We start from the raw sequence: 27,554 nt of genomic DNA on the forward strand, positions 1-27,554 counted from the left end.
TGATGGATGGACTGATTTATTGAATGTGAACATGTAATTGCTGCACATGCAATTCTGTGTACTCGCCGTTTGGTTGGCCCTGTCCCTGACCCTACCGTATTTAATATTGCGCTCGGCAAACGGGCTTGGTAATGTCACATGAGTATTTAACCCTTTCAGCCCCGAGCCCAGTATGAAGTGGCTCCGCCTAAATACCAAGGGGTTGTGGCTTTTGTTGAGAAAATTGAGAAAGTTGAGAAAATTTAGTTGGGTTTTAACTGGGGCTCAAAACAATAGTAGTGCAGTGATTGGTTAAAAAGGTTGAGAGTTCCATATGTTTTTCACGGTAGTTACACTTGAGTGCCCTATGGCACTCTTGAGACTAAAAGGGTTAAATGTGTATTTTTATATTTAAGATGAATTTACGGCAAACACTTGTGACTGGGTAACACTTTGATTGCAGACCCCAGTCATGTGACGGGGGACATGGAGTCAGCCATGGCGGTGGTGCTGAACCCTTGGGTGGAGTACGAGTTTCGGGTGGTGGCCACCAACGCTATTGGGACGGGGGACCCCAGCACCCCTTCCAGAGTGGTCCGGACCAAGGAAGCAGGTATCTTTCTGGAAATCTGAATTAAAATTCTCGTCCCGAGAGAAGCGTTTTGGATTTATCCGCAACACACACTAATGCCAAACGGACTCAATGAGGTGCTGACATTGGCTTGTTTCGTTTGAGTCTTGCTTGTAGCTGGTTCTGGCATGTGATTGGTCCTACTATGAACCACGTTACCTTACCTGTTGCAGCTGGTAAAAGTTTGACGGAACCTCCACTTTGCATTATTACGCTTGATTCACTGAAGAAGGGCGTCTTGCCCAATATATTCAAGTGATAAATAACTCAATATTTTTCATGGTAGTGCGGTCCTTCATTGCATTCACTTTTTACTGTTAGTAGGATCAGCACACGCTATGCTATGCTAAAGCTCTGAAACAGTTTAGTGTTTGAGGTTTAGCGGGAATGGCGCACGGTCGCTAACTCCACATTCGCAACACTCATTTCGCACGCTATCTGAAGGTGCAATGCGGAAAATGAAAAATGCTGACTGCTGTGACTTCAGAAGTAGTAAATTAGGGAATTACTGGGGTATTAAATACACAGCGGTGTCTGGAAAAGCTTTTTAAGATCCAGTCTAGCTCAGTAAAACGGGTAAACTCAAGACCAGCCTATTAACTTTGAATTGTGCTGTCTAACTACAGTGGCCAGTCAACCCGGCCCAGTGCAGACGGGTAGAACCACAGGCTCTGGAGCTGGCACAATCCAGTCGGATATTAATATCCATCCATCCATCCATTATCTGAACCCACTTATCCTGAACAGGGTTGCAGGGGGGCTGGAGCCTATCCCAGCATACATTGGGCGAAAGGCAGGAATACACCCTGGACAGGTCACCAGTCCATTGCAGGGCACACACACCATTCACTCACACACTCATACCTACGGGCAATTTAGACTCTCCAATCAGCCTAACCTGCATGTCTTTGGACATTGGATATTAATATTATTGTGTTTTTATTACATTGGGCCATACTGCTTTCTTAACCCTTGCGTTGTCTTAAGGGTCAAAAATGACCCAGCACTATTTTTAACAACAGAGAAAGCCCCCTAAACGATCTTTTTTCAACTTCAAATTTGACGACAAAGTTTGTGATGAGTAACATGTTGTTTCTTAATGCAAAATAGATTTGGGGTTTAAAATTCAATTAAGCTGCTTTATTTTAGGGGTTTAGTGAAGGCTCGAACAAGGGGAATATACAGAATGTTAAGAAGGGTTAACAATAATGACACCTACATTCTGTCTGCAGCAGTTGTTTTGTTTTTTTTATGGGAAAATCAGGTTCCACACAAAATAAATAACCAAAGAGAACCAGTCTTCATGGTGAGCTAGCTGTGGTGCAGTTTCACCGTTCTCAGATCACACGATGCTCCTGACCACACAGAGAAGGTTTCCATGGAGAACGCGTTTGTGTTGGCTGATAGGCACTCGTCGTTTGTGTTGGCGCTCTGTGAAGATCAGAATACTCATGTAGCGTCTCCACTGTTGTGCTAAATCCAGACCACAGGCTCTCGCTCATTAGCGCGCTAACTAGGCACGGTCTGTACGACACAGTCTATTTCCATCGCTGCGGCTGTCAATCATTAGCCGATAACAAGAGGAAGGATGGGCATCCTTATCTTTCCACAAATAGTATTCAGTATCCACTGCATGCCTCCCCAAACATAAATTATTAGGCTACGACTGGAAGAGGCAGACCTGGTTATGTGTCTCCTTCATTCTTCAGTGACAGACACAATGCCTGAGCAAGAGTCTGAACTGCAGTTCAGTGTTTCACCACTAGAGGTAATCACGCTGGTGCCTACAGACTAGTGCAGGCCTACTCAACTCCAGGTCCTGAGGGCCACGGTGTCTGCAGGTGTTTGCTTCAACCTTGCACTGCACCACCCAATTTTCAGAATTCTCCTTACTTCCCGAAGCAAGGAGGTAAAATAATTGAAATCAGGGGGTGTAGTGCACGGTTGGACCAAAAACCTGCACAGATACCTCCAGACCCTGCAGCCCACAGGACCTGCAGTTGAGTAGCGCACTGGCTTAGTACCTACAGCCAGTAGGAAATGGAATCGAGTGCCTTTTTTGAGGATTTTATTTTGCACCAATATCCTCAGGAAAGCTTTCACCTTTTAATCTGATTTATCTACAAGTCAGCAACCATCCATATGTATTTCTCTGTGTGTATGTGTGAATTAAAATACTGTTGATGTTGAAGCATCATGTTATATTAGTACTTTCATTAGTATGTTTTCATAGAGAATGCTTTTTTCCCTCCTCTCTCTGTTAAAATGTGCCCCCCAGCATGGTCTCTGAGCGAATCGGACCAGTGCCAGCACAGTCTCTGAGCGAATGGGACTGGTGCCAGCACCTCCTCTGCTTTGTAGCCCTGCTGGGGAGGCACCTGATTGGCTTAGCATTGCCTGAGGGAGTTATGGGAAGGGAGTAGTCTGGCAACCTCCCAGTTGGCCAGACTCAGTGCTTAAATGCCTTCTGAGCAGTGTGATTGACATGCACGCGCGTGTGTGTGTGTGTGTGTGTTCCTCTGTGTCTCCTGCAGTTCCCTCAGTGGCTCCCGCCAACGTGAGTGGAGGAAATGGCCGCCGGCACGAGCTGGTGATCTCCTGGGAGGTAATGATCGCATCACCGGGGGCTGCACCAATCAGGGCCGATAAAAGAGGGATCAGGCTGTTATGATGTCATGGAAGAGAGGAGCTCCACCAGTCAGGGAGTTTACTGGTAGCAACCAACACAGCAATGTCAATGCTGTGTCAGATACACCAATCACTCTCAGCAATTGTCATTGTACATGCAATGAAACCTGAGCACATATTTGTAGTCAAAAATATTTAACGCTTAATCTGTTGTTTTCGGCAGAGGCTTTCCCCGGGGGTGTTCATTTTTACAATCATTGTTCCCGATATAGAGTGTGATTCGTACTGCTGATCTCTGTTTGCAACTAGTAAGGTGACACTGCCACAACCTTAAAAATATTTTCTTCTGCACGCAGACATCATGGGTGTGGTTTCTCCTGGTTAATGATGAAGAAGTGATGTTCAGACCTTGACTGTGTTAATCTCAGACAGAGGTCCTCAGCACAGACACCAAGAGTTTCACAACTGATAGCAGGAGAGAATATGCATCAACTAAGCCAAGTAAAGCGTTTAAATATCACCATTTCTGCTCTAATCTGGCGATCGCGTCCCTGACTAATGCGGTCGTGCCCTCCGCAAACGCTCACCGTTAATTGACCGCAAGGTTCCAAACCACTGCCCATGCACACATAATTGCTGGGGTGCACGGCACTCTGTTGCTCAGGTGACGTCATCGAGACCTCCTCCGTACTGAACGCTGTCGATGCTGAAGAATACAGCACATTGCACTGTAGAACAGAACAGATCAGCTGTAGTTCTGTCATTAGCACTGGCTGCATTAACCCTTTGAAGAGCAGGTTTTTTTAAAGGTCAGTGTTCTAGAGCTCCACTGCTTTCAGTCACCAATAGTGACTGTTACATCAGCAGTAGAATGCTCAGTTAAAAACATTATAAGAACATTCTGTATGTGCGATCTCACTGAGTGATCTACAGAGCTAAAGCCTTATTGCACTGGCTGTTTCAGTCTAGCTCCACCATTTTATAAAAATGCATTCTGGGGTGGGTAGAGTAGGTTTTCTTTTGCGTAAAGTATTCCCTAACCAATCAGGTGCCGTGTTCTGTTTCGTATTGATCCATAACAGCTGGTTTGCCGAATTTTTAAATGAGCGTTAAATTAAATGGATAAATTTGCGGGCATCAACAATTTCCTGACTGGATATCTGATTGACATCTATATATGACATCACGATTCAAACATTTTATGTTTCAAACTCTATATCCAGCTGAACACGCTTTTCCACCAGTCGTTTAAGCCAAAATGATATTATTTCATAAAGGTTGAAATAATGACATGGATGAAAATGTTTCCCAATAAAGTAGGCATACAAACATGTTTACAGCTAAAACAAAGTTTGAACTGGGTGCCCTGGTGGGGGGGGGTACAGAAATAACATTTCATACAGGATCTGTGATGCAACACAGAGCATGCCCAATACATGGTGTGCACACATGCACAACAGACTGCGTATCAACGCATTAAAATACATATTAACATAATTCATCTCAATGTTAGATTATACTGTAGCAATAATTAACTGCTTGTTGGGTGCTAAGATGAAATAGATGGCAGTGTAGGTTCGGGGTGTGAAACCTGCTTTAAGTACTAGTCATCTGGGTGTGTAAATTAACAGTTTTGGTCACAACAAATTTACCCGATAACACTCTCTGGCTATCCTCAGTTATGGAATATTACTTTCATTAATTTGCAGTGTTCTAAGTGATTTATTATTTGTTGTAGTGGAGTGCTGGAAGTAGAACCCAAGGGTATTATGCTGAATAGCTCATTCTTTCCTTAGTTTTTTTATGCCATATTATTCTCTGCACAATCTTTTGCTTCTATCAATTAGAGTATGTACTTTAGATTTGCATTGTGTGTTTTAACATTAAGCTACTTAATTTACTGATGAGCTGTGATGGTAAAAAAAAGAAGAAGAAGAAACTGTGTGATCTGAAATGATTTTCTTATCCAAGTGTAATGGTGTGAATTGTTTGATGTCTTTCTCATGGAGTGTGAACGTCTTCTAAGCAGACGGCACTAAACTCTGCTCTTGTCCCAGCGCGAATCATCAATTAACGCCTCTTACATATTTCACATATCACATAATCTGCTGAAATTCACTTATTCAGGAGGGTTAAATTGCGCTATGTGCGTTAGAAATAGTCAGGGCCACACTATGGTATGACTTTTAGCTCTCCTGCTTATTCTCTTCCCCTCCCTCCCTCCCTCCCTCCCTCCCTTCTTTTCTCCGTGTACCAGGAGAGATGTGAATTATGACAAACTGTCAGTCTTCCACTGCCACCCCCCCCACCCACCCACCCACCCCCGTACAGTCAGCGATGTTAAAGGAACATCTGGTTATAATCTCTTTCTCGACTCAGCTCAGGCAGAAAAACGGCCATCAGTCCCCCAGCGGGATCTGCCACGGCGTAAGATGGCGGCTGTCCTCCCTCGATGGCGAGCGCGTTTGACTTCCTGACTGCGTGGTTGCGCTGGGCAGTGCTGTGCAGATGAGCTCGATGGATGAGAGGAGCAGAAGGCTCTGAAATGAAGGCTATAAAACCCCCCATTAGCTGGGGAGAGGGGGCCCACAGCTGTGAGTGCTGCCCGTGGTTATTTCTGCGGTTATTAAGAGCGCGGGCCCAACTGTCTGTGGGAAAATAACCTCCGCACCGCGCAAACTGCACCTTGGTGTGGCATTATGGGAGAAAAGGCACATTCCAGATGGGGTGGACGTGCTCATTGCGGGTCTGTCTCCAGTCATTATAGCCAGGGAGAGGCATTACTGTAAGTATAGAATAAGCATCATTTTAACGGGCTTGCTGTTTGTGGTGACAGTTTGGTAATGGCTGCTTTGACAAGTGTCTGTGCACCGAGTAAAGCCTGTTGGGCTGTGTGTTTGTCTGGGTGTTAGTCTGTGTGTTGGGCTGGGTGTTGGGCTGGGTGTTAGTCTGTGTGTTGGGCTGGGTGTTAGTCTGTGTGTTGGGCTGTGTGTTAGTCTGTGTGTTGGGCTGTGTGTTAGTCTGTGTGTTGCCTGTGTGTTAGTCTGTGTGTTAGGCTGTGTGTTAGTCTATGTGTTATTCTGTGTGTTAGTCTGTGTGTTGGGCTGTGTGTTAGTCTGTGTATTGGGCTGTGTTAGGCTGTGTGTTAGTCTGTGTGTTGGGCTGGGTGTTAGTCTGTGTGTTGGGCTGGGTGTTGGGCTGTGTGTTAGTCTGTCTGTTAGTCTGTGTGTTGGGCTGTTTTAGTCTGTGTTAGGCTGTGTGTTGGGCTGTGTGTTAGTCTGTGTGTTGGGCTGTGTGTTAGTCTGTGTGTTGGGCTGTTTTAGTCTGTGTTAGGTGGTGTGTTGGGCTGTGTGTTATAAGCCTTCATACGGGTGTCATTACAGGTGTCATAAGCCTTCATATGGGCGGCCTGTAGCATAGTGGTTAAGGTGCAGGACTGGGACCCACAAGGTTGGTAGTTCAGTCCCCAGTGTAGCCACAATAAGATCCACACAGCCGTTGGGATCTTGAGCAAGGCCCTTAATCCTGCATTGCTCCAGGGGGGATTGTCTCCTGCTTAGTCTAATCAACTGTACGTTGCTCTGGATGAGAGCGTCTGCCAAATGCATTACATTAATGTAATGTAATGTAATGTAATACTACAGGTGTCATAAGCCTTCATGCAGGTGTTATTACAGCTGTCATAAGCCTTTGTACAGGTGTCATAAGTCTTTATTATGGATATGGTTACAGGTATCATGCTGGCACCAAATCCCCTTTTTCTATTTGCAGAAACAGAAAGTTTTTATTTCAGCCTCAGCACTCACAGATCTCACAACTTGGTCTTATTTTAAAGGGTCTAACAGTTTCTCTAATTTAAGAACTAATTAGTCAGTTATTTCCTTTCTTTTATACAGAAGGGCAGTTATTCTGAATTCTGATGGCTGAGCCAACGTGTCCTACTGAGTTGAAAAAAAACAGGGACGTTTTTCCACAATCAGTTGCGAGCGCTGACTCATTTCTGCCTGCCCAATCAGCTGTGAGAGCTGCATGGAGAATCTTGCGCCCAATCACCCCGCTGTCTCATTACTGTAGCAACAGGGGGCTGTTCTCTCTGGCAGCTGATCTATGGGGCTTTAGACCCCAGCGCCCCCAGTCCCCGATACAGTGTGTAACGGCCCAAGAGGCCTACCTCTGCCCTCACCCACACCCGCCGTGCTCACAACATTCTCACAACATTCGCACCAACAGTACCCCAGGGTCACTGTCGTGCTCACAACATTCTCACAACATTCTCACAACATTACCCCAGGGTCACTGCCGTGCTCACAACATTCTCACAACATTCTCACAACATTCCCACCAACATTACCGCAGGGTCACTGCTGTGCTCACAACATTCTCACAATATTCTCACAACATTCCCACCAACATTACCCCAGGGTCACTGCCGTGCTCACAACATTCTCACAACACTCTCACAACATTCCCACCAACATTACCCCAGGGTCACTGCCGTGCTCACAACATTCTCGCAACATTCTCACAACATTCCCACAAATGTTACCGCAGGCTTAAAGCAACATTACTGCAGGGTCACTGCCGTGCTCACAACATTCTCACTACATTCCCACCAATGTTACCGCAGGGTTAACGCAACGTTACCGCAGGGTTACCGCCGTGGTCTTCTGGTCGATTCCGCCCCAACGTGACACCGCGAGAGTTTCCGCCGTGTCCGCACTCCCCCTGGGAGCCTGTTTATATCCCTGACATCTGGAGGGAATATCGGAATTGTCTTTCAAATTACCGTATGGCTGAGCCTTCTGCCAAGAAGAGCCGGATGCACTGTAGACTAGCGGACCGTCCTCGGTTAGCTTTTTTTTCCATTTATTACATTTGCTTGAGGTTTAATTCTGGCAGCTCACATTTTAATTAAAATTAACTTCCCCATTAATAAATTTCATTTGGATCTGGGCAATGCCAAGCAAGTTCTGCTCACCGCATCTGTGTCCATACCAGGCAAACCCATCCCAGAATGACGCGTATACACTGAGCACTGTATTAGCTCCTTTTTTAGACTTATTAAGTCTTATGCTGCTGTAGCCTATCCACTTAGAGCTTTGACGCATTGTGTGTTCAGAGATGCTCTTCTGCATACCACTATTATTTGCGTTACTGTCACCTTCCTGTCAGCTTTGAACAATCTGGCCCTTCTTCTCTGACCTCTCTCAATAAAAAGGCGCTTCTGCCCGCACAACTGCTGCTCACTGGATGTTTTTTGTTTTTCACACTGTTCTCTGCAAAGTCTAGAGACTGTTGTGCATGAAGATCCCAAGAGATCAGCAGTTTCTGGGATACTCAAGCCACCCTGTCTGGCACCAACAATCATTCCATGTTTTTTCCCCCATCCCGATGGTTGATGTGAACATTAACTGAATCTCCTGACCCATATCTGCATGATTTTATGCATTGCACTGCTGCGACACGATTGGATGATTAGATAATCGCATTAATTAGTAGGTGTACAGGTGTTCCTAATGAAGTGCTCATTGAGTGTGTATGTGTGATGGAGGAAGGATGGTGGCCACTTTACCAGAAGAAGAAATCCTGTTAGGGGCTTTGCCTTGTGTGTAATACCTGTGATGGAAGAGGAAAAAAGAAAAAATGAAATTAATTAATTTGCCCTCAAGAAGTATTGCATAGCGAGTTCAGGAGGGGAAGTTTTCATGGGTTTACTAAAGGACCCCTGCCATTTGAAAGCCGGCAGAAGGCTAATTCTGAGTGGAAGGCTGTTCGCGATTAGAAGCACAACCCTTCTGGCACAATCCACGCAAGTCGTCCAATCAGAGATTAACATGTTGCTGGTTCACTGGTGCTGTACCGTGTGAGCCTTATGTTTCCCCAAACGGGACGAGAGTTCATTTCTGTGACCCGTTCCCTCCTTAATGTAGGAATTAAGTCCTGGAGCGAGATTAAGTCGGAAAGCACCAGCTTTCCCAGAGCGTTGCCAGGAATCTGCTTGCCAGATAAGCACAGAACTAATTCTGCATCCGCTCCTACCGCAGATAATGTTACAGCCAGAGAAAAACAAGACCAGGACCGGGTAAAATGCCTGGGGGGCTGTGTGTGCTGTAATCATATTTAACAAATGAGCTCATGCTTGTAATTGGAGGAGCGTGATGTCCACAAGTGCTCTGCTGCTGAGAATTTCATCATTAAAACCGAAAATCTCACTAGCGACAGAGAGCTCGCATGAAAGAACCCGGCTTTGGGAAATTTGGGCCCCTGTGTGTGGTTTTTTTTTTTTTACTAATATGTTGCTTCCCTGTATTGAATGCAAAAAAGCTGGCTTATGGAAGCCATTAACATGTAAATGGTGTGCTTGGTGTCAGTGAACACATTGCAGTCCTCAGGTTGATGTGCAGCATCTATTTCTGTGTACATTCATGTCTTTTTCACCGTAATTTGTTAGCCCATTAGCCCGTTTCATTTAGCAAATGAGTCATTGTGTTGAGCAGGCTAACGGGCAGCTAACTGTCCTTAGCGGCTATGGAGCACTGAACTGTGTGGATGAATGCTGCTTGCATGTACTATCCGCCCAGATGTTAGGAAGTCTTTTTTCACACAGAGAGTGGTCACTGTGTGGAATAGCTTGCCAGGACATGTAGTGGAGGCAGAAACACTGGGGGTTTTCAAGACCTCACTTGATGCGGTGCTAAATACTATTTAGCTTTTAGGCAAACTAAGCAGTAGGTACACTTTAGTGGTAGGAAAAGGTGAGCATTGCTGGACTGAATTGCCATTATGTAATGTTAATGTTATGTTATGTTATGTTACTAGAGGATCAGGGAGTTCAGATCAGAATCCGAAAAATAGGTTTCACTGCAGACACACACTTCTTAGAGACAGTTTTTGTGGTTAAATGGGAGAGCAACAGGAGTGAGTGGGGTCTAATGAAGCAAAAAGACCACTGCAGCAGAATAGCTTTCATTCCCTATTAGCTCTCCATGGATTTAATTGCAGCTAAAGAGGACATTTTTCTCATATTCAAACATAGCCTCCTCCAGTTTATTGTTGAACCTTTTTCAGGTGTTGCTTGTTCACAAGCCTATGTTGGTACATCCGAGATAATGTTTTAGGATGAGTTTCGGGGTGAAATCCGGTCATGCTTTTTTTCATTGTAGACTTTATTTAATTCCCTGCAAATTGCTGACAATTTTCACAGAAACATCTACTTCCACCTCTATTTGGAGCAAATTATAGTAATAGTATTCTTCCGTGTGATTATATGTTTTGGTGAAGGGATGCAGTATTTCAGTACTGCATATAAATAGTTCACCCAGGGTCTTGTATCGCAAATGCAGTATTACTGAGTTAGCTGGATAACTAGCGCTAAAACCCAGAGCAGCTCTACTTTAGTCCATGTTCCAAATTTGCGTGGGTTCTGTGTTTTACTCAGTGCAGTTATCCAGCTAACTAAGTAATCCTGCTTCATGAAACAGGCCCCTGGATCACTGAGTTGCTCATTACCTTAAGCAAGGCCCTTAACTCCACATTGCTCCAGGGGGGATTCGCCCCTCCTTTGTCTAATCAACTGTAAGTTGCTTTGGATAAAAGCCTCAGCTAAATAGCTGTGATGTAATGTGTCCCTCCAGCCAGTGTCTGAGGAATTCCAGAACGGGGAGGGCTTTGGCTACATCGTGGCCTTCCGGGCCAATGGGACGAGAGGCTGGAAGGAGAAGATGGTGACATCAGCCGACTCCACCACCTTCAAGTACCGCGACGAGACCTTCCCGCCCCTCACCCCCTTCGAGGTCAAAGTGGGGGGCTACAACAACAAGGGCGACGGACCGTTCAGCAAAGTGGTCACCGTCTACTCCGCCGAAGGAGGTGAGGAGGAGGGCAAGGCTGCGACCTTAGGGTCACCTTTAGGTCGAGTGCGGTTTCTGGATCCATCTCTAATCTTCAACAGCGGTGGTCTTCAATCCTGGTCCCATAAAATCAATCCCCCATCCCATATGCAAATGGTATATCCTGCAATATATTGTATGTATAGTATATGTTTTTAAATCTTCAAGTGGCAGTGTTTTATTTTATTCTCTCGCACATTGTGTTTAGCAGTAGCTTGATAAGGTAGTGGTAGAAGGTAGTGGCTTGATCATTTTGGTAGAAGTATGCATATTTTAGAGTCTGACTGCTATTTTTCAGAGCTGTTTGTGAGACGATTTCCCATGTGACATCACATTTGACATCATTATATCCCATGACGTTGCTAAATGTTAACTCAGACAGCTGACCACAGGAGGCAGAGGGGGGATTGTGCTCTGGGGACAGGGTTAGGGACTACATCGCTGCTCTTTGCGAACATTTTGTTGGCATTTTAGAGACTATAACTAGGAAGAGAACGCTGAGGCATGTTGGCCTTTAATATATTTTCAATATATTTTCATGAGCGAATCCACAACCAGTTCAGATCCAGGTGAGGTGAGATACCTGTGTGATCAGCTGCTTTCATTGGTCATTTAGGTGCTGAGTGACTGAACGCAGCCCCGCCCAGCAGAGCTTCAGCACTGTTCCACAAAACTGCACAATACAGATTTGGGCATGAATCCTCTTTGTTTATGAGGTGTTTCATAGTCTATATGAAAATCCCAATCTAAAGCTTTTTTAATGGAGTAAAAGAAGTCTGAAAATGTACTATGGAAATGTGAAATTTTATACGGCAGTAAAAAAGAGTGAATTAGAGAGCTGGATGGCGCAGTGTCTCCGCGGGAGAGCGGGCTTTTAAATCTGTTTGCGGAGCTGCAGGCTGTGTTTCAGTCCTGTCGTCCTGCCAGGTCTGCGCTGAAACATCGACGCGAAGCTCGTGTTTGAAGCGCAGCCAGTTAAATAATTGTCACCTTTTGCAACTTTCTCTTTTTTTTTGCATCCGTTTCAACTTTTCTTGTGAGGCGGCATCTGACAAATGCGCACCTTTCTGAGTGTTTGCAGCTAATTAGCTGGCACGCTTGCCGCTGCGTTTCTGCCAAGCTGAACTTACTGTGCAGCTGGTCGCTGCGTTTGAGCGGTGGAGCCCTTACCAACCTGCTGGGTCAGCAACCTAGCTGTGCGGCCCAACAGGCGACAGATAGATTCACTAATTAGTCATGTTTGTTTGTTTGTTTTATTTATTTATTTCATTATTTTTAATGTGCCATTTATTTATCCAAGAGACACTTATTTATCCTCTTGAGATGGTGTCACTGAGATGGTCCAGGGGGGACCTGGCATGGGTTTACAAAGGGACACTGTGTTTGAGCTAGAACGTGGAGGAGCAGTTTTGAAAAGTGAACTTCACGTTTAGCTGATACTGAGCTTTCTGTTGCCTATTGAGAGGTCAGTAATTGATGCACCCGGTTGTCCCTGTAGCTGATGAGGTCCTGGGAGATGCTTTCAGATTTTCCTGTCTGGATACGCTCATTTTATTGGCATTGTGACACGAAGATGAAAAATGGCGGGGTCATTGCTCTGTGCCCTGTGTTCTGATCTGCTTCTGATCTTCCCTGTTTCCTGTGTGTCACATTCAATATGTGTGTGTGTGTGTGTGCATGCGCACTTGTGTGTGTATGTGTGTGTGGGCACATGCGCTTGTGTGTGTTTGTGTGTGTGTGTGTGTGGGCGTAATTGTGTGGGTGTGCCCGCTTGTGTGTGCGCTTGTGTGTGTGTGTGTGTGGGTGGGTGTGTGTGTGCGTGTGCTTGTGCTTGTGTATGTGTGTGTGTGTGTGTCTGTTTGTGTGCATGTGTGTTTGGCGTGCATGTGTGTTAGTGTGCATATGCATGTGTGTGCATATGTGAGTGTATGGTGAATGTGTGTGTGTGCCGTGTGCTTATGCATGTGGGTGTGTACATCTGTGTGTGTGTGTGTGTGTGTGTGTGTGTGCACTGGCTCGCTAATGCACTTGGTGTTGGTCCCCTGATCTGAGCCACAGTGACAGTAATGGGACCTGTTAGACTCTACCATGAACTGATGAGTTACTGTATCAATATTTCACCAGTCATCTGGGCCTGTCTTACATGAGCTTATAGAGGGAGAGAGATAGAGAGAGAGAGAGAGAGAGAGAGAGAGAGAGAGGAATAGAGACATAGAGGAAGAAAATAAAAAGAGGGCAGAGTTCAAGCTCTATTCATGCTAATGTCCGTACTCCTGCAGACTGTAAATTGCATTTGGAAATTGGGACATTGGGACATCTCGGCTCCAGAGTACATGCTTATTAAGAGTGGCTCAGAGAACTACAGCAAGCTGCACGAACAATAACATCATCGGCACTGTGACCCTGACAACCACTGGGAACTGCTCTCTCTGAGTCTCTCGCACTGCTGATCTCTCTCTCTGAGGCTGACTCACACTGCTGATCTCTCTCTTTGAGGCAGACTCAGACTGCTGATCTCTCTCTCTGAGGCTCTCAGACTGCTGATCTCTCTCTGAGGCAGACTCACACTGCTGATCTCTCTCTGAGGCAGACTCACACTGCTGATCTCTCTCTGAGGCTGACTCACACTGCTGATCTCTCTCCCCTGCAGAGCCCCGTGAGCCCCCGTCTGGGGTGACCGCTGCCAGCCCGTCTGCTTCTGAGATCCTGGTGCGATGGAGCCCCCCTAGCCCTGGGCCTGGAAGACCTGGGGGATATGAGGTACAGTGTGTGTGTGAGTGTGTGTGTGTGTGTGAGTGTGTGTGTGTGTGTGTGTGTGAGCGTGTGTGTGTGTGTGTGTGAGCGTGTGTGTGTGTGTGTGTGTGTGTGTGTGTGTGTGTGCATGTGTGTGTGTGTGAGCGTGTGTGTGTGTGTGTGTGTGTGAGCGTGTGTGTGTGTGTGTGTGTGTGTGAGCGTGTGTGTGTGTGAGCGTGTGTGTGTGTGTGTGAGCGTGTGTGTGTGTGCGTGTGTGAGCGTGTGTGTGTGTGAGCGTGTGTGTGTGTGTGTGTGTGTGTGCATGCACCCCTGTGTGTGTGCCTGTGCATGTGTGTGCATACCTGTGTGTGCGCCTGTGCCTGTGTGTGCACTCATGTGTGTGTGTGTACATGTGTGTGTCTGTATGGGCCTGTGCATGTGTGTGAGTGTGTGCCTGTTTGTGTGCTTGTGTGTGTGCCTGTGTGTGCTTGTGTGTGTGTGCCTGTGTGTGCTTGTGTGTGTGCCTGTGTGTGCTTGTGTGTGTGTGCCTGTGTGTGCTTGTGTGTGTGCCTGTGTGTGCTTGTGTGTGTGTGCCTGTGTGTGCTTGTGTGTGTGCCTGTGTGTGCTTGTGTGTGTGTGCCTGTCATTGCGTTGACCAGGTTCACAGCTATCTGTCCCTTAATGAGCATTGCTCTGTGCCGGTTGAATGCTGCTTCATCCACTGCAGAATCTTGGGGAAAAGTTGAGATCAGAATCAGGTTATATTACTGAGGCACAGAGCTTAGAGGCAGCTTGGGTTTGGGGCTAACTCTCCATGGGGCTGTCCGACAGGTGAGCTACTGGAAGGACACGGATCAGGAGGAGTCCAGCCAGAAGATGAGGACTCCAGGAAACGAGACGTCCGTCCTGCTGAGCGGTCTGGAGGGAAACAGCCTCTACCTCATCAGCGTCCGAGGCTACAACAGCATCGGCCAGGGTCCCCCCAGCACCGTCGTCCAGGCCTGGACCAAAAAATCCCGTCAGTCCCCCTCCTGCCTGTCCACTGGACCTGTTCATTGTTGAATTGACTCTGATGGAGTGCATTTGTTTCTTGTTGGACGTGTATAAATGTTTTCACATCTGAAGTAAAACTGAATCTGTTCCTGTGTAGATCAGGGGACCCTGTTACTGGATTGTCAGTGACGTTTCTGGTTTTTGTTCCATCTGAACTCGAGCTCTTGGGTTTGATGGATGATTAAAAGTCTGAGGCTGAATATTCCTCCAGCACACAATCACCCTGCATTCATGAAATCTGATTAATCCATTTTATTAATCCATGTTAATTAATCCAGGTACGTAGTTATAGGTTTTGCTGGAGCAAAAAACTTCTCTGGCTTTCCAGGACCAGGGTTGCCTCCCTCTGTGTGGACATTCAATTTGAAATGTACGGAAGCAGTTTAGTGAGGGAATAGAACCCTGTTCATTTCAGTGTGCGGTAATGCTTCATAAATACTTTAGTGCACCGCTAGCTTCAGGCAGCTGGGTTATACTCCACCCACGAAAGCAGTTCACAGCAATAAGCGCACCCACTGTTCAGGACTTTACCAGGGCTTTTTAAGCAATCCACTCCGCGAAGGTTTGGGTCAATGTGACGGTGGAGATTCAAACATGTGCCACAAGAAGTGGGTGTCCAATATCACACCTCCTCAAATCTCTCTCTGAGAATTTGTAAATGAGTTGTGCATTATTAGAGTTGGAATGAAAACCTAAAGGGAGGTAGATCTCCTGGAACAAGGTTGGGCTGCCCTGCTCTAGCTGTTGAATGAGGTGTGCGTTGTTAGAGTTGGAGTGAAAACCTACAGGATGGTACATCTCCTGAAACAGGATTGGGCAGCCCTGCTCTAAACCGACACATCCTTGGCACGGCTAGGCACAGCTCCCAGATGGTGAGGGGATAGTATGCTGAGATCCCTGCAGGTGCGCCTGACTGACTGATGTAAATGACCCTGTTTTTACCCTTTACTGTCCAGCTCCCAGCCAGCCCCCCTCCAACCTCATGTGGATTCAGGAGGGCAACAACGTGTCTCTGTCCTGGGAGGCCGTGCGGGCCATGGAGAACGAGTCAGAGGTGACAGGCTATAAGGTAAGCCCCCTTCCCCTCAGGTGTGATTCACTTTAAAGCATTATGTGCATTATGTGCATTATGGAGGCCCTGGATGCTCAAATACTGGATCTTGCTTGTATTTTATTTCTTGGATTTTGATTTACGGCAGCTGTACTGTATTAAGTGTGAAATAGACTTTCGGGGGGTCCATTGTTTGCGGAGCGAGCTGTCATATGTATGCTCGCGGGGTGCATGGTTTTTATGTCTTTATTTGGTTTTCTTTTGTTTGCGTGTGTTATTGCCACGCCTGGGTAGTTGTCTGTCATTTTCTTTTTGTTAGTGGTGCTGGTATTCTTGTCTCTCCGTGGCATTTGATCAGACGAGATGTTTCTGTGAAATCCTCCTGATTCATTCTGTCTCCATCATTAAGAGTGGGGTGATTCAGCTTGCCTGTGTGTTTGCAGTGCAATACCACCAATCACAATGTTTTCAGTTAGTATCATCAACAAATGGTTCTGCCGTGACATAGGGACAGGGTGTTTACAGTGATACAGACAGTTACTCTCTCAGAAATAAAGTGACAGTGGAGGTACAGTAATTTTATCTTTGGGTACAAATGAGTATGTGTTCCAAGCAAAACTTCGGTTTGCGGGTGCGGTAGGCAATGTTCTAGGTGTCTTGCTCAAGGACACTTCGACACAGCCCGGGTGGGGGATCGAACCAGCAACCCTCCGACTGCCAGACGACTGCTCTTACTGCCTGAGCCATGTCGCCATATTACTGGCTAAGGTACCGACCCAGCGAGAATTTGTACCTTTTTGTACCTTTATTTCTGAGAGTGTAGCGTGTACTAGCTCAGGTGATTGGCTGACAGGGTGTGTACTGTCAGCCAATGACACATACAGGCAGCATGTACCAGCTCAGGTGATTTGCTGACACATACAGGTAGCATGTATCCGCTCAGTTGATTGGCAGACGGCGTGTGTGCTTTCACAGGTGTCCTTGCGGCAAGAGGGGCGGAGTCACAGTCAGGTGATCCGGACACAGAACCCGTCGGCCGTGCTGTCTCTGCCGGAGGGGGGCACCTACATCATCGAGGTGCAGGCCCTGAGCGAGGGGGGGGGAGGGGGCGGCCGGAACCCCTGTCAGAGTGCTCACCTCCTCAGGTGAGTCTGCCTGTGCCTCTTTAACCAATCACATCTCTGATGAGTCTGCCTGGGACTCCGTATCCAATCACATCTCCGATGAGTCTGCCTGGGACTCCGTATGCAATCACATCTCCGATGAGTCTGCCTGGGACTCCATATCCGATCACATCTCAGGTTCAAATCTGAGATCAAAGAATAATGTGATTTGTCAAATTTTGGAAATATCTGCGCAGTTAAATCACTGGCATACCCAATCACTGCTGCAGTAAGTGTGTCACCAGGAAAATGGTAGCAGCCTCTCTCTCTTTCCCTCCCTCTCTCTCCCATCCCTCTCTCCCCCCCTCTCTGTCTCTCCCCCCCTCTCTCTATGTCTCTCTCCCCCTCTCTCTCCCTCCCTCCCCCCTCTCTCTATGTCCATCTGCCCCTCTCTCTCTCCCCCCCTCTCTCTTTCTATCCCCCCTCTCTCTCCCTCTCTCTCTCTCTCCCTCTCTCTCTCTCTCTCTCCCCCCCTCTCTCCCCACCTCTCTCTCTCTTTCTATCCCCCTCTCTCTCTCTCTCTCTCTCTCCCTCTCTCTCTCTCTCTCTCTCTCTCTCTCTCCGGTGCGCTGTCCGTTCAGCACTCTGGTGTTTCAGGGAGCAGGCTGAGCTGCAGGACCTTGGACAGCGTCTCCCAGGCTGTGGCTCTTGGCCAGTCAGAGCAGTGTAATTACCGTCTCTTTATTTGTCTCTGTAAAAGGTCCAGCTCTCTGGCCCACAGACCGGCCCTATTTACCACACAAGCTTGTTATGCCACTTTTTATATCTGACGTCTTGATCGCGGTGCCGTTCACCATCTCCACGCTCTTGTTTCTGTTTGTAATGGACGGCAGTCAGACAAACGTTCTCCCGCCGTGACCCTGTCTGTTCACCGCGGGACGCCGGGTCTCCCCTGCACTGTGTCGCGGTGCCATATGACATCCGTGAACATAAACAGTCTCGGACATGTTTATTGCTTTAGCCTGGCTAACAAATGTGACAGTTTCCAGAATTATTTGTGTCCATTGGCAGGTAGCCTGATTCCTTTTGGTCTCGTGCCAGACCATTCTCTTTGAGTCGTAAACCATTTTCCATGGAACCGACTCAAGTCAATGTACTCATTCCAAAGAAAACACTTTCAGCTTGTAGACAGATACAGCAGACGTATAGAATTAGTCTCGCAGTCTTTCCCTGTAAGCTCCTCTCTTTCTTCATGTCCCAGCAGCCTCCCTGCTTTGGTTTATTTTCCCTGCCCTGAATGGCCCAATGAAAAAGCGGCTTGTAAGGCTTTTATGTGCCTGTGTCTGGGCCCGCTGTTCCGTCCGGGGATTCGGCCGATTGGACACGGAAACAAACCCTCTTTCAACGCTGCCGCCCGCTTTATAAAGGCGCTCACGCCTCATCGTGCTGAATAATGGCTTTCTATACACAACACGGAAATCAATGCCACGGGAGCTCCGGACAAATTCACGTTTTCCGTGAGTGCGTGTGCGTCGGGACGCCGTGGTTTCGTTGTATTTGGTGCGGCTCAGCATCGACCGCCCGTTTGGGAGTTCAGCGCCGGTAATCTGGGTGACGATGCGCTCATTTCTGATGTGCTTAAGTACCGTGTAGCCGAGGGTGGTGTAAGCACTAAAGTTACTCCAGTCCGCATCAGGCCCAACAAACTTTAAGCTTTGGACACGGCGCTCGGTGATTACCATTTTACACTTAAACGCGTGAGCACCTTGTTGTAATAGCTAAATATAACGAAGGCTGCCAATACTTTTCCTGGCTAATGAATGATATTTAGTGTGCCCAGCGCTAATTATGCTACCCAGCTGTTCCATAAGATCGCAGGCATTTCCTTAATTTTCTCTTAATTATCACCGTGTCATACCCCTACACCAGCTCCACAGCCAATAAATTCCTCCGTCGTGCTTGGACGGAAAAAATAATTGAAATTTAATATCACTCCTACGATAGGCTAGCAAGCAGTGTAGCGCAGTTGCATGATTTCGGATGGCTACACAGCGGGTTATCATGTTGGACAGTGGAGAAAGGCTCGGTGGGCATATGGTGTGAAGTGCCTGAGAGGGCTCTGGTAGACCAGATTATTTGAAAGACTTTAACTCCCAAATCCAGGAAAGTATCTCCAGATTACTAACAATCCTAAAACAAGTACAATTAGCTCAGGAGGTAGGAGCGGCTGTCTGTCAGCCGGAAGGTTGCCGCTTCAATCCCCCACCCTGGGTGTGTCGAAGTAAAATACCTGACCTCCGCAATTGCGTCCGATGAGCTGGTTGGTGCCCTGCATGGCAGCCTATCACCATTGGTGCGTGAGTGTGTGTGTGGGTGAATGAGAGGCATCAGTTGTACAGCGCTTTGGATAAAAGCGTTATATAAATGCAGTCTATTTGCATAGTGCATTTTCCAGAGGCCTGATCCCCTCCAAACAGCAAGTCGTGAGGTACAAAAAAACAGTCAAGTGGTGGTGCGAAAAAACCTGGGCGGAAATGCGGGGAGGAACCGGGCGACAGAGGAGGCCCATCCTCAGCTGGCCGTCCCGAGCAGAGGGAGAAGGGGGTGAAACAGGAGTGCCATATGGATCAATCACAGCATAGTGTCATACGGATCGATTACAGCACATACCTGTGTGTCAATGACCGCAGGGGGTCTGCAGGAATGCTTTCAAGTGTGTGTTCGTGTTTTGTCATAATGACTACAAGTTACACAGCCACTACATTAATTTAGCTGAAAGAAAATGAATGTAATGTAATGCAATGGGAATAATGTTACCCATTACACTAATCTACATTAATTTAACAGAATGTAAAGACATTTTAATGCAATGCAACGGATATTAGCTAGATTACATTCATTTGGCAGAATGTTACGAAATCTAATGCAATGCAATGTGTATAATTTAGATCACATTCAGCGAGCAGAATGTTCATGATATGTAATGTAATGGGTGTAATTTAGATTACATTCATTTAGCAAAATGTAAAGAACTTTAATGTAATGTAATGGGTGTAATTTACATCATATGAATCAGCAGCTGTGATCAGACCCGTAGATAAATCAGAGTATCAATGTGTGTGTGTGTGTGTGTGTGTGTGTGTGTGTGTGTGTGTGTGTGTGTGTGTGTGTGTGTGTGTGTGTGTGTGTGTGTGTGTGTGTGTGTGTGTGTGTGTGTGTGTGTGTGTGTGTGCGCGTGCGTGCGGGGTGCAGGGCGGCCTGTAGCGTAGTGGTTAAGGTAATTGACTGGGACACGGAAGGTCGGTGGTTCTAATCCCGGTGTAGCCACAATAAAATCCGCACAGCCGTTGGGCCCTTGAGCAAAGCCCTTAACCCTGCATTGCTCCAGGGGAGTATTGTCTCCTGCTTAGTTTAATCAACTGTACGTCACTCTGGATAAGAGCGTCTGCCAAATGCCAATAATGTAATGTAATGTAATGTAATGGGTGCGTGTATGTGTATGTGCGTGTGCGTGTGGTGCGTGCGTGCGTGTGCATGTGTGTGTGCGTGCGTGCGTGTGCATGTGTGTGTGCGTGTGTGTGTGTATGTGTGTGTGTGTGTGTGTGGGATGAACCACACCCCTTTGGCTTAAAGGAAGCCGCACCCACCTGCAGACGCTGTCGCCACCCTCCATGCCAGCGATTCCGAACCCTGTTCCTGGAGATCTAACATCCTGTAGCTTTTCACTCCAACCCTAACAAAGCACTCCTCATTCAACAGCCTGAGATCTCTTGGTGCTGATAATTAGTAGAATCAGGTGTGCCAGATTAGGGTTGAAATGATACTACTGCAGGGGTGTCCAATCAAATCTGAAATGTCCGGTGTGGTTGCAGGCTTTTGTTTTAGCCCAGCAATAAGACACCTGATTGCACTTGACAAGCTATTGATTGACGACCATGATTAGTTAATTAGTTGAACACAGAAGTGTGATCAAGACAGCGAATGTTCACCGCAAACTATTTTTGCAGCCAGCAGATACTGCTGAACGATTTTAAATGAACATTCCATTTAATTTGCCACCAATGCCTTAAAAAAATTTTTTTTAAGCTAAGAATAAATATTACATTGATTAAAGTGTATTATAACTGTCAAATTATACAATTATAATTATAACTGTTGTTTCCATTCTCCCCATCAGCGGCCATTCTGTTTTTCAAGCTGTTGGCTAAGGTTAGCTAATATCCGTGGCGAACGCGCTGCAGGTGTCTTAGTGCTGGGCTAAAACAGAAACCTGCACCCACACCGGCCCTTTTCAGATGAGACTGGACTCCTCTGAACTGCTGGATGGTAGATCTCCGGGACCTGGGTTGGGAACCCGAGCACTACACAGCATCGTATGCTATCGGGCTAAAGCAGCGGCCATAACAGAGCCTTTCCGTTTACTTTACATTACATTACCTTACATTACAGGCATTTAGCAGACGCTCTTATCCAGAGTGACGTACAAAGAAGTGCAGATCAAACCCAGGGACAAGTGCGTTGAGGACCCTAGAGGAAAGTACAGTTCTAGCTGTATCATGAGTCCTAGAGTGATCACATAGATACGACTTGAACTAACTTGAATACATTAACTTACCAACTAGTGTACCACGGTTGGCAGCTAGAGTACAACAATAACTATACGTAAGTGCTATTATAATCTATGGCATACACGAGGCTAATCCTGTTAGTGAGGTTGGGAGGGAAGGTGCAGCCTGAAGAGATGAGTCTTCAGTTCTTTTCCTGTTCTTTTCTCCCTCTCTCTGGTGTGCAGGGGTCCGGGCGAAGAATGGTCAACAGTCTGTGAACAGCCAATCCTGGGCCGCGATATGGACGTCGCTGCTATTGGCTCCGCTCGTGCCTTTAGCGCCCTGGTGATGTCAGCGCTCCGACCCCGCCCACCGGGCGGGACCACGACGTCCCTCTCTCGGACTGCCACTTCCTTTACCGGGCCTTACCTATCCCAAAAGGCCACAGGCCAGCCACAAAAAAAAAGGGGGGGGGAGGTGGGGGGCACCTTTTTTTCACCCCAAGACGATATGTTAAAATATGCATTACTTCATTATTACTTTATGTTTTAATGTTTATGTTTTTTCCCAGGTCTTTCCAATATCATTGTAGCATTGTATTTTGTGAGGAAAGAGGCGGTGTAATCTTTCCAAGCGGCGGTTTTTATGGCGGCAGTCGCCCGCTAGACTGGGGCCAGCTAGTTTTCCGGAAGGTTCCGGAGCCGGGAGAGTGCGGCTCTTTTAGTCGGTGGAGTGTCCATTCCCCCCCCTGTGGCTGGCTGTCTGACGGAGCAGCGAGAGCTCGTTAGAAATAAGTGCATTGTTTTCTTATTCGCTCACACACACTCGCTCACACACACACACACACACACACACGCACACAAACACAAAGGTTTTTTATAGTATGGAGAGTGTTACTATTTCCAAACCTGCTTTTTGTACGTTGTGTTATCATTAGAAAAAAGTGGTGTGTGTCGGCTATGTCAAGGTTTCCGTTCTTGTTAGTTTTTCGGCGGCGGCGATGCTCGGCGAAGCGGGGCGGGGGACAGCCGCAGGTGACCGTTTGGCGGTGACAGGCTTTCACCCGCGGCGTCCTGGCGCATCATTAAACAACGGCAAAAACACCTCTGTGATGGCTCTCATGGTGGCAATGCAAAATAAATGTGATGTATATTTTTAATCGGATGTCTGCGTGTGTCTTCTTTGCGAGGAAAGCGCAGGGGCTGCGAGCGCATTAGGCGAGAGAGAGAGAGAGAGAGAGAGAGAGAGAGACGTGCGCGATTAACCCCCCCGGCCTCCGCTACTCCACTTAGCGCCGAACGCTATCCGCGTGCGTTCAGGCGCTTCTGGAGCGCATTCATCTCAATAACGTTTAATTGGGTTTCTGAAGGCCACGGGTGGGGTTAGCGGCGCTGTGCGTTAAATGGCACGGGGGTTCAGGTAACGAGAGAAGCGTATTGTTTGCGGGAATGTGCTGGTTATTTGGGGATGGGAGGCTAGCCCCTCGCGGTGCGGTTGGGGGGGACGCTCCATGGAAACGGAGCCCAAAAAGGCCACGTGTGCTCTTTGGCGGTAGTTGCCTAGCGCCCGGCAGAGATATGCGCCGGATTGGACCTCCTCCTCCTCAGAACTCAGCAGTCATTAATGAGAGACTCTGAGGTGCCTCTGAGAGCTGAGAGTGACAGCCCCCCCCCCTCCCCCCTCCTCCCTCCCTCCGTCCTCACCCCGGGCCTCGGGAAGCCCTTCTCCCTCCAGACACCCGTCTAAATTAATTTGCGGCTTGTTTAAATAAAGGTGAGAGAGAAGCCGAGCGGCTGTGCGGAATAATTCCCCCATGATCCTCTGCTCCCTGCCTCTGACGGTCTGCCCGGGTGCTGGAATTACAGCGAGGGGAAATGTATTAAAAGATGGCTGCTCGTGCTCGTGCCGCTCTCAGTAACCCGCTCCGACACCGCGGGCTCGTTCGGGTGGGTGCGGATCCGCCCCCGTCCCCCGAGCGGGTTCAGGGGAGGCCGGCTTTGAGGATCACAGACCGCGCGCCGCTAAGCGCCCGGAGGGGTGTTGCGTAAGAGATCTCTTCCCTCTCTCCCGCTCTCTCTGAATCGCTGTAATGTTTCTGAAGCACGTCAGCCACAAAGTCAAACTCTCCGTCTCTTCACACGGCTTCCCGTCTCTTCTTATAGCTTGTGAAGATAACATTTTAGGTGGACCTTCTTTCAGAACACGAGGCTTTTCCAAATGCACTGAACCTACGCCTGTACACGGGTGGGGGTATTTCTGTCTGCATTGACTCATACACTGTAGGAGCTATGTCTGAATTTGGATATTATTATTATCATTATTATTATTATTATTATTATTTCAGAGCCAGGAACTATGATGTAAGCACTCTTGGCTTTGATTGGCTGGAATGTTACCCATTGCTCATGTCATCACTGCAAAGTCCAATAGTGTCGCTTCTCCAGAGTTATGAAATAACATTCCAGCCTAAAGCACTATGAGAGAATTCCAGGGAATTCCTGGAATTCCATGAAGAAAGTCTTAAACCAGAGAGCAAACAGGGATATAAACTTATCAGGCTGCCCTCACACCATGACCCTCCATGACTTGCTGCAAGTCGGGAGGTGATGGTTGTCTTTCTGGATCAATGGAGACGTCAAAAAAGTGCTTTGTGATTAGTCGGGTAATCAGAATGCAGTTAATTGAGTAATTAAATCTTCTGTGTAAGAGCAAATTGGCACATTTGTGAATTTCAGTTTTATTGAATGAGAGGAGATGTGCTTATTGAATAAAATGAATCATCAGTCAGAAGTGCTTCCTGTTGACCTGGTGGTGACTTCATTCCCTTTGCCATTCCAAGTTCCCTGCCTAAATGAATTAACATTACTGCGATAGCTTCTGCTTTAATTATGTCTGTTAATGTGCAGTTTGTGAAATTAAGAGCCTGGTTTTTAATGCTGAACAACTGAAGAATAAAGTGTGCTAAAATAACTCATAAAAAAAGCTAATTTGTCCAAGGGATGCAGTTCATCACAAAATGACTGCAATGTGGTTGGACAGCGTTATTAAATAAACAGGAATTCAAGGGGAAGAATTTGCAGACTTTCACATGCAATATATCCATTCAATAAAACACATTGAAGTGCACAGTATATTAGGTGTTTGTTTATTTTCTTTGTTTTGTTGTTGGTAAATATTGTTATTCTGGATCATCGTAGCATCTTGGACGATTGATGCTGACTCTGTGTGAGTTTTATTTATTGTACTTTTTCATCTTGTATTCCTTTGACATCTGAACTTTCCGTGTCTCATCCAGCTGATGTTGTGTGACTAATTCAGTCTGAAAGATAAAAGGGAATACACAATGTGCAAAGCACTATACCGCCTCAACTGGTTATTTCTGTCTATGACATACCTTGTCATCTGTACAACCAATGCTTTGAGAACTCAGAGAACTCAAGAGACCTTTAAGTGTACGCTTAAATACAGTACATTCTATGTATACATGAATTACTCCTCCTGCTTTAATTGATCAATCAAGTGCTGAGTAACAACAAAAACCAGCACACCCTGCGGCTCTCCAGGACCAGGAATGAAGACCAGTGTTCTAAAATGTGTTTTTCACAGAATGTGATACTGAAAGTGTGTGTGTGCGTGTGTGTGTGTGTGTGCGTGTATGTGTGTGTGGGCTTGTGTGTATGTGTGGGTTTGTGTGTTTAATGCTTTTTCCCTCTTTTTTGATTGGATGGATTCAGTCTGCGGATAATCAGAACATCAGCCAAGGACCCTTCATATGCAGCTGATGATCAGGGGAGTCACCTTAATGAGGCAGCTGATCCCCTATTGGCTGGAATCCTCCATGCCTCACTGGGTGATCCCCTATTGGCTGGGATCCTCCATGTCTCACTGGGTGATCCCCTATTGGCTGGGATCCTCCATGCCTCACTGGGTGATCCCCTATTGGCTGGGATCCCCCATGCCTCACTGGGTGATCCCCTATTGGCTGGGATCCTCCATGTCTCACTGGGTGATCCCCTATTGGCTGGGATCCTCCATGCCTCACTGGGTGATCCCCTATTGGCTGGGATCCTCCATGTCTCACTGGGTGATCCCCTATTGGCTGGGATCCTCCATGCCTCACTGGGTGATCCCCTATTGGCTGGGATCCTCCATGCCTCACTGGGTGATCCCCTATTGGCTGGGATCCTCCATGTCTCACTGGGTGATCCCCTATTGGCTGGGATCCTCCATGCCTGTAGGAGGATCCCCTATTGCCCATTTTGTCCTGCACTGGACACGCTTTTACTTGGCACCCAGTACAAGGAATATGCCACACGCAGTGAAGATATTCAATGCACTAAACACATGTTTTAACTGCGCTGTTTAAGATTTGTCTCTTTCGATTTTCTAATGAGCTGAAGCCTTCAGAATTAAGACGTTAATTGTATGTAAATTGTTCATGTACGTAAATCTGGCCCTTAGTGTTTTAGAGACTACTTCTGAGACAGGAAAATTCCACTCCACCTTTTTCATGTTGGAATCTTTCCTGCTTTTCTGAAGATTAACACCACTTAAGCAAGAAATAACACATCCATACTTCTCTGTGATTAACATGAAAGTAATCATGCTAAAAGTGCTTACAATGGATTGTTTGTGTGCATGTTTGAAATTATATTACTGAATTTGCAGGTTATATTTCTCTCGTGCTGATTCATTAGTACAAAATTAGCAACAAAAAATGTTTGGACAAACAAAATAGCTGCTTTTTGCCAAGCCTGCTTGATGCTTTAAAACTCGAAATGTAAAACTTAATTAACTAATGGAAATGAAAATTAATTAAATACCACAGTGGGAGTATGCAGAAGTGTTCTTTCATTGCTTTTTGATTTTAATGTGATTTGTTGTTTTTAGTGTGTGCTCGTGTGTGTGTCTGTGTGTGTTTGCATGCTCACTGGGTGCATCATGTTTAATTAAGATGCTTCATTAATAACCATATTCCCCAAATAGAAATTAGAAATACTTTCAGTAGAAGTTCACTCGATTTAAGAAATCACAAAATGTATTTTACACATGCCAGCAGTACTTAAAAATACAAATGGATAATATGTGGCCTTTGTATTTTATATAGGTGTATTACAGAAAAGGGCATCATGACATTAAAAAAATCTCAATATGTTAGGAAGCATGTTAACAAACATGTCAGCCCCACATAAACATGTTGCTGAAGACAGAATACTATCCTTGGATATTGCAATCCACCTGCCAGCACAGCTTCTGTGAAAGTCTGTTATAGAGAGCCGTCTGTAAGGGAAGTACGCTGGGCATTACTGGCAGCCATTCATTAACCCAGCATAACCCCGCAACAGGGAAAAGCCATTTTCAGATAAGCAGCTGGGTGTACCGTTTCAGCTCGTTCCTTATCATGGCCCCCTGAATGTTATTTAATTCTTTAATTACGGGACGGGTAATGTCAGAGGCTTGGCCCATTAGCCTCCTACTGTACAGCGCACACTGTAACCTCGATGTCAACGACGAAGGACTGATATCGAAACGCTGGCCCCAACCGCAGCCTTTTTCAATTTGCCCGTGGGTCAAACGGGACATAACTTCAGCCTACGCGTTAAATCCCCTTTTGAATGATTACCACATTTGCCGGTTATTCGTGGCATCGCTTTGCTTTATCTGAACCGTAATTAAATGTGTTTTGATTGAATAATAAACAGCCCACGCCACTTCCCCACCTCGCCGAATCGGCCATGGTAAAATCCACAGGTCCGTATTTCACTGTCGCTCTGTCGCTTGGGTGAAACGCCGGGCGGTCTGAACGGCACAATGACGCGCTTTTCTGTACCGCAAGCTCGCCTGTCCTCTCCGCAACCTTTGACTGATCCCAGCGCATTAAATGTAAATTCTACCGGTCGCCTCGCCGGTATCGTGTTCGGTGATTTAACGCCTTTAAAA

The 27,554-nt window shown here is 46.7% G+C and overlaps 1 protein-coding gene across 1 annotated transcript in view; it reads left to right on the forward strand.

The window, feature by feature from the left end:
• LOC133107871 (contactin-5-like) overlaps positions 1-22,773 on the forward strand; it is a 242,674-nt gene extending 219,901 nt beyond the window's left edge. Inside the window, 9 exon segments of the mRNA XM_061217139.1 lie at positions 443-592; positions 3,145-3,215; positions 10,873-11,107; positions 13,778-13,887; positions 14,692-14,878; positions 15,870-15,982; positions 16,940-17,059; positions 17,061-17,109; positions 21,860-22,773. Of these exon segments, the coding sequence (XP_061073123.1) occupies positions 443-592; positions 3,145-3,215; positions 10,873-11,107; positions 13,778-13,887; positions 14,692-14,878; positions 15,870-15,982; positions 16,940-17,059; positions 17,061-17,109; positions 21,860-21,963 (1,139 nt within the window). The 3' untranslated portion in view covers positions 21,964-22,773.
• Positions 22,774-27,554: the final 4,781 nt, after the last annotated feature.

This window comes from Conger conger, chromosome 13, assembly GCF_963514075.1.
Source record: "Conger conger chromosome 13, fConCon1.1, whole genome shotgun sequence".
NCBI classification, from domain to species: domain Eukaryota; kingdom Metazoa; phylum Chordata; class Actinopteri; order Anguilliformes; family Congridae; genus Conger; species Conger conger.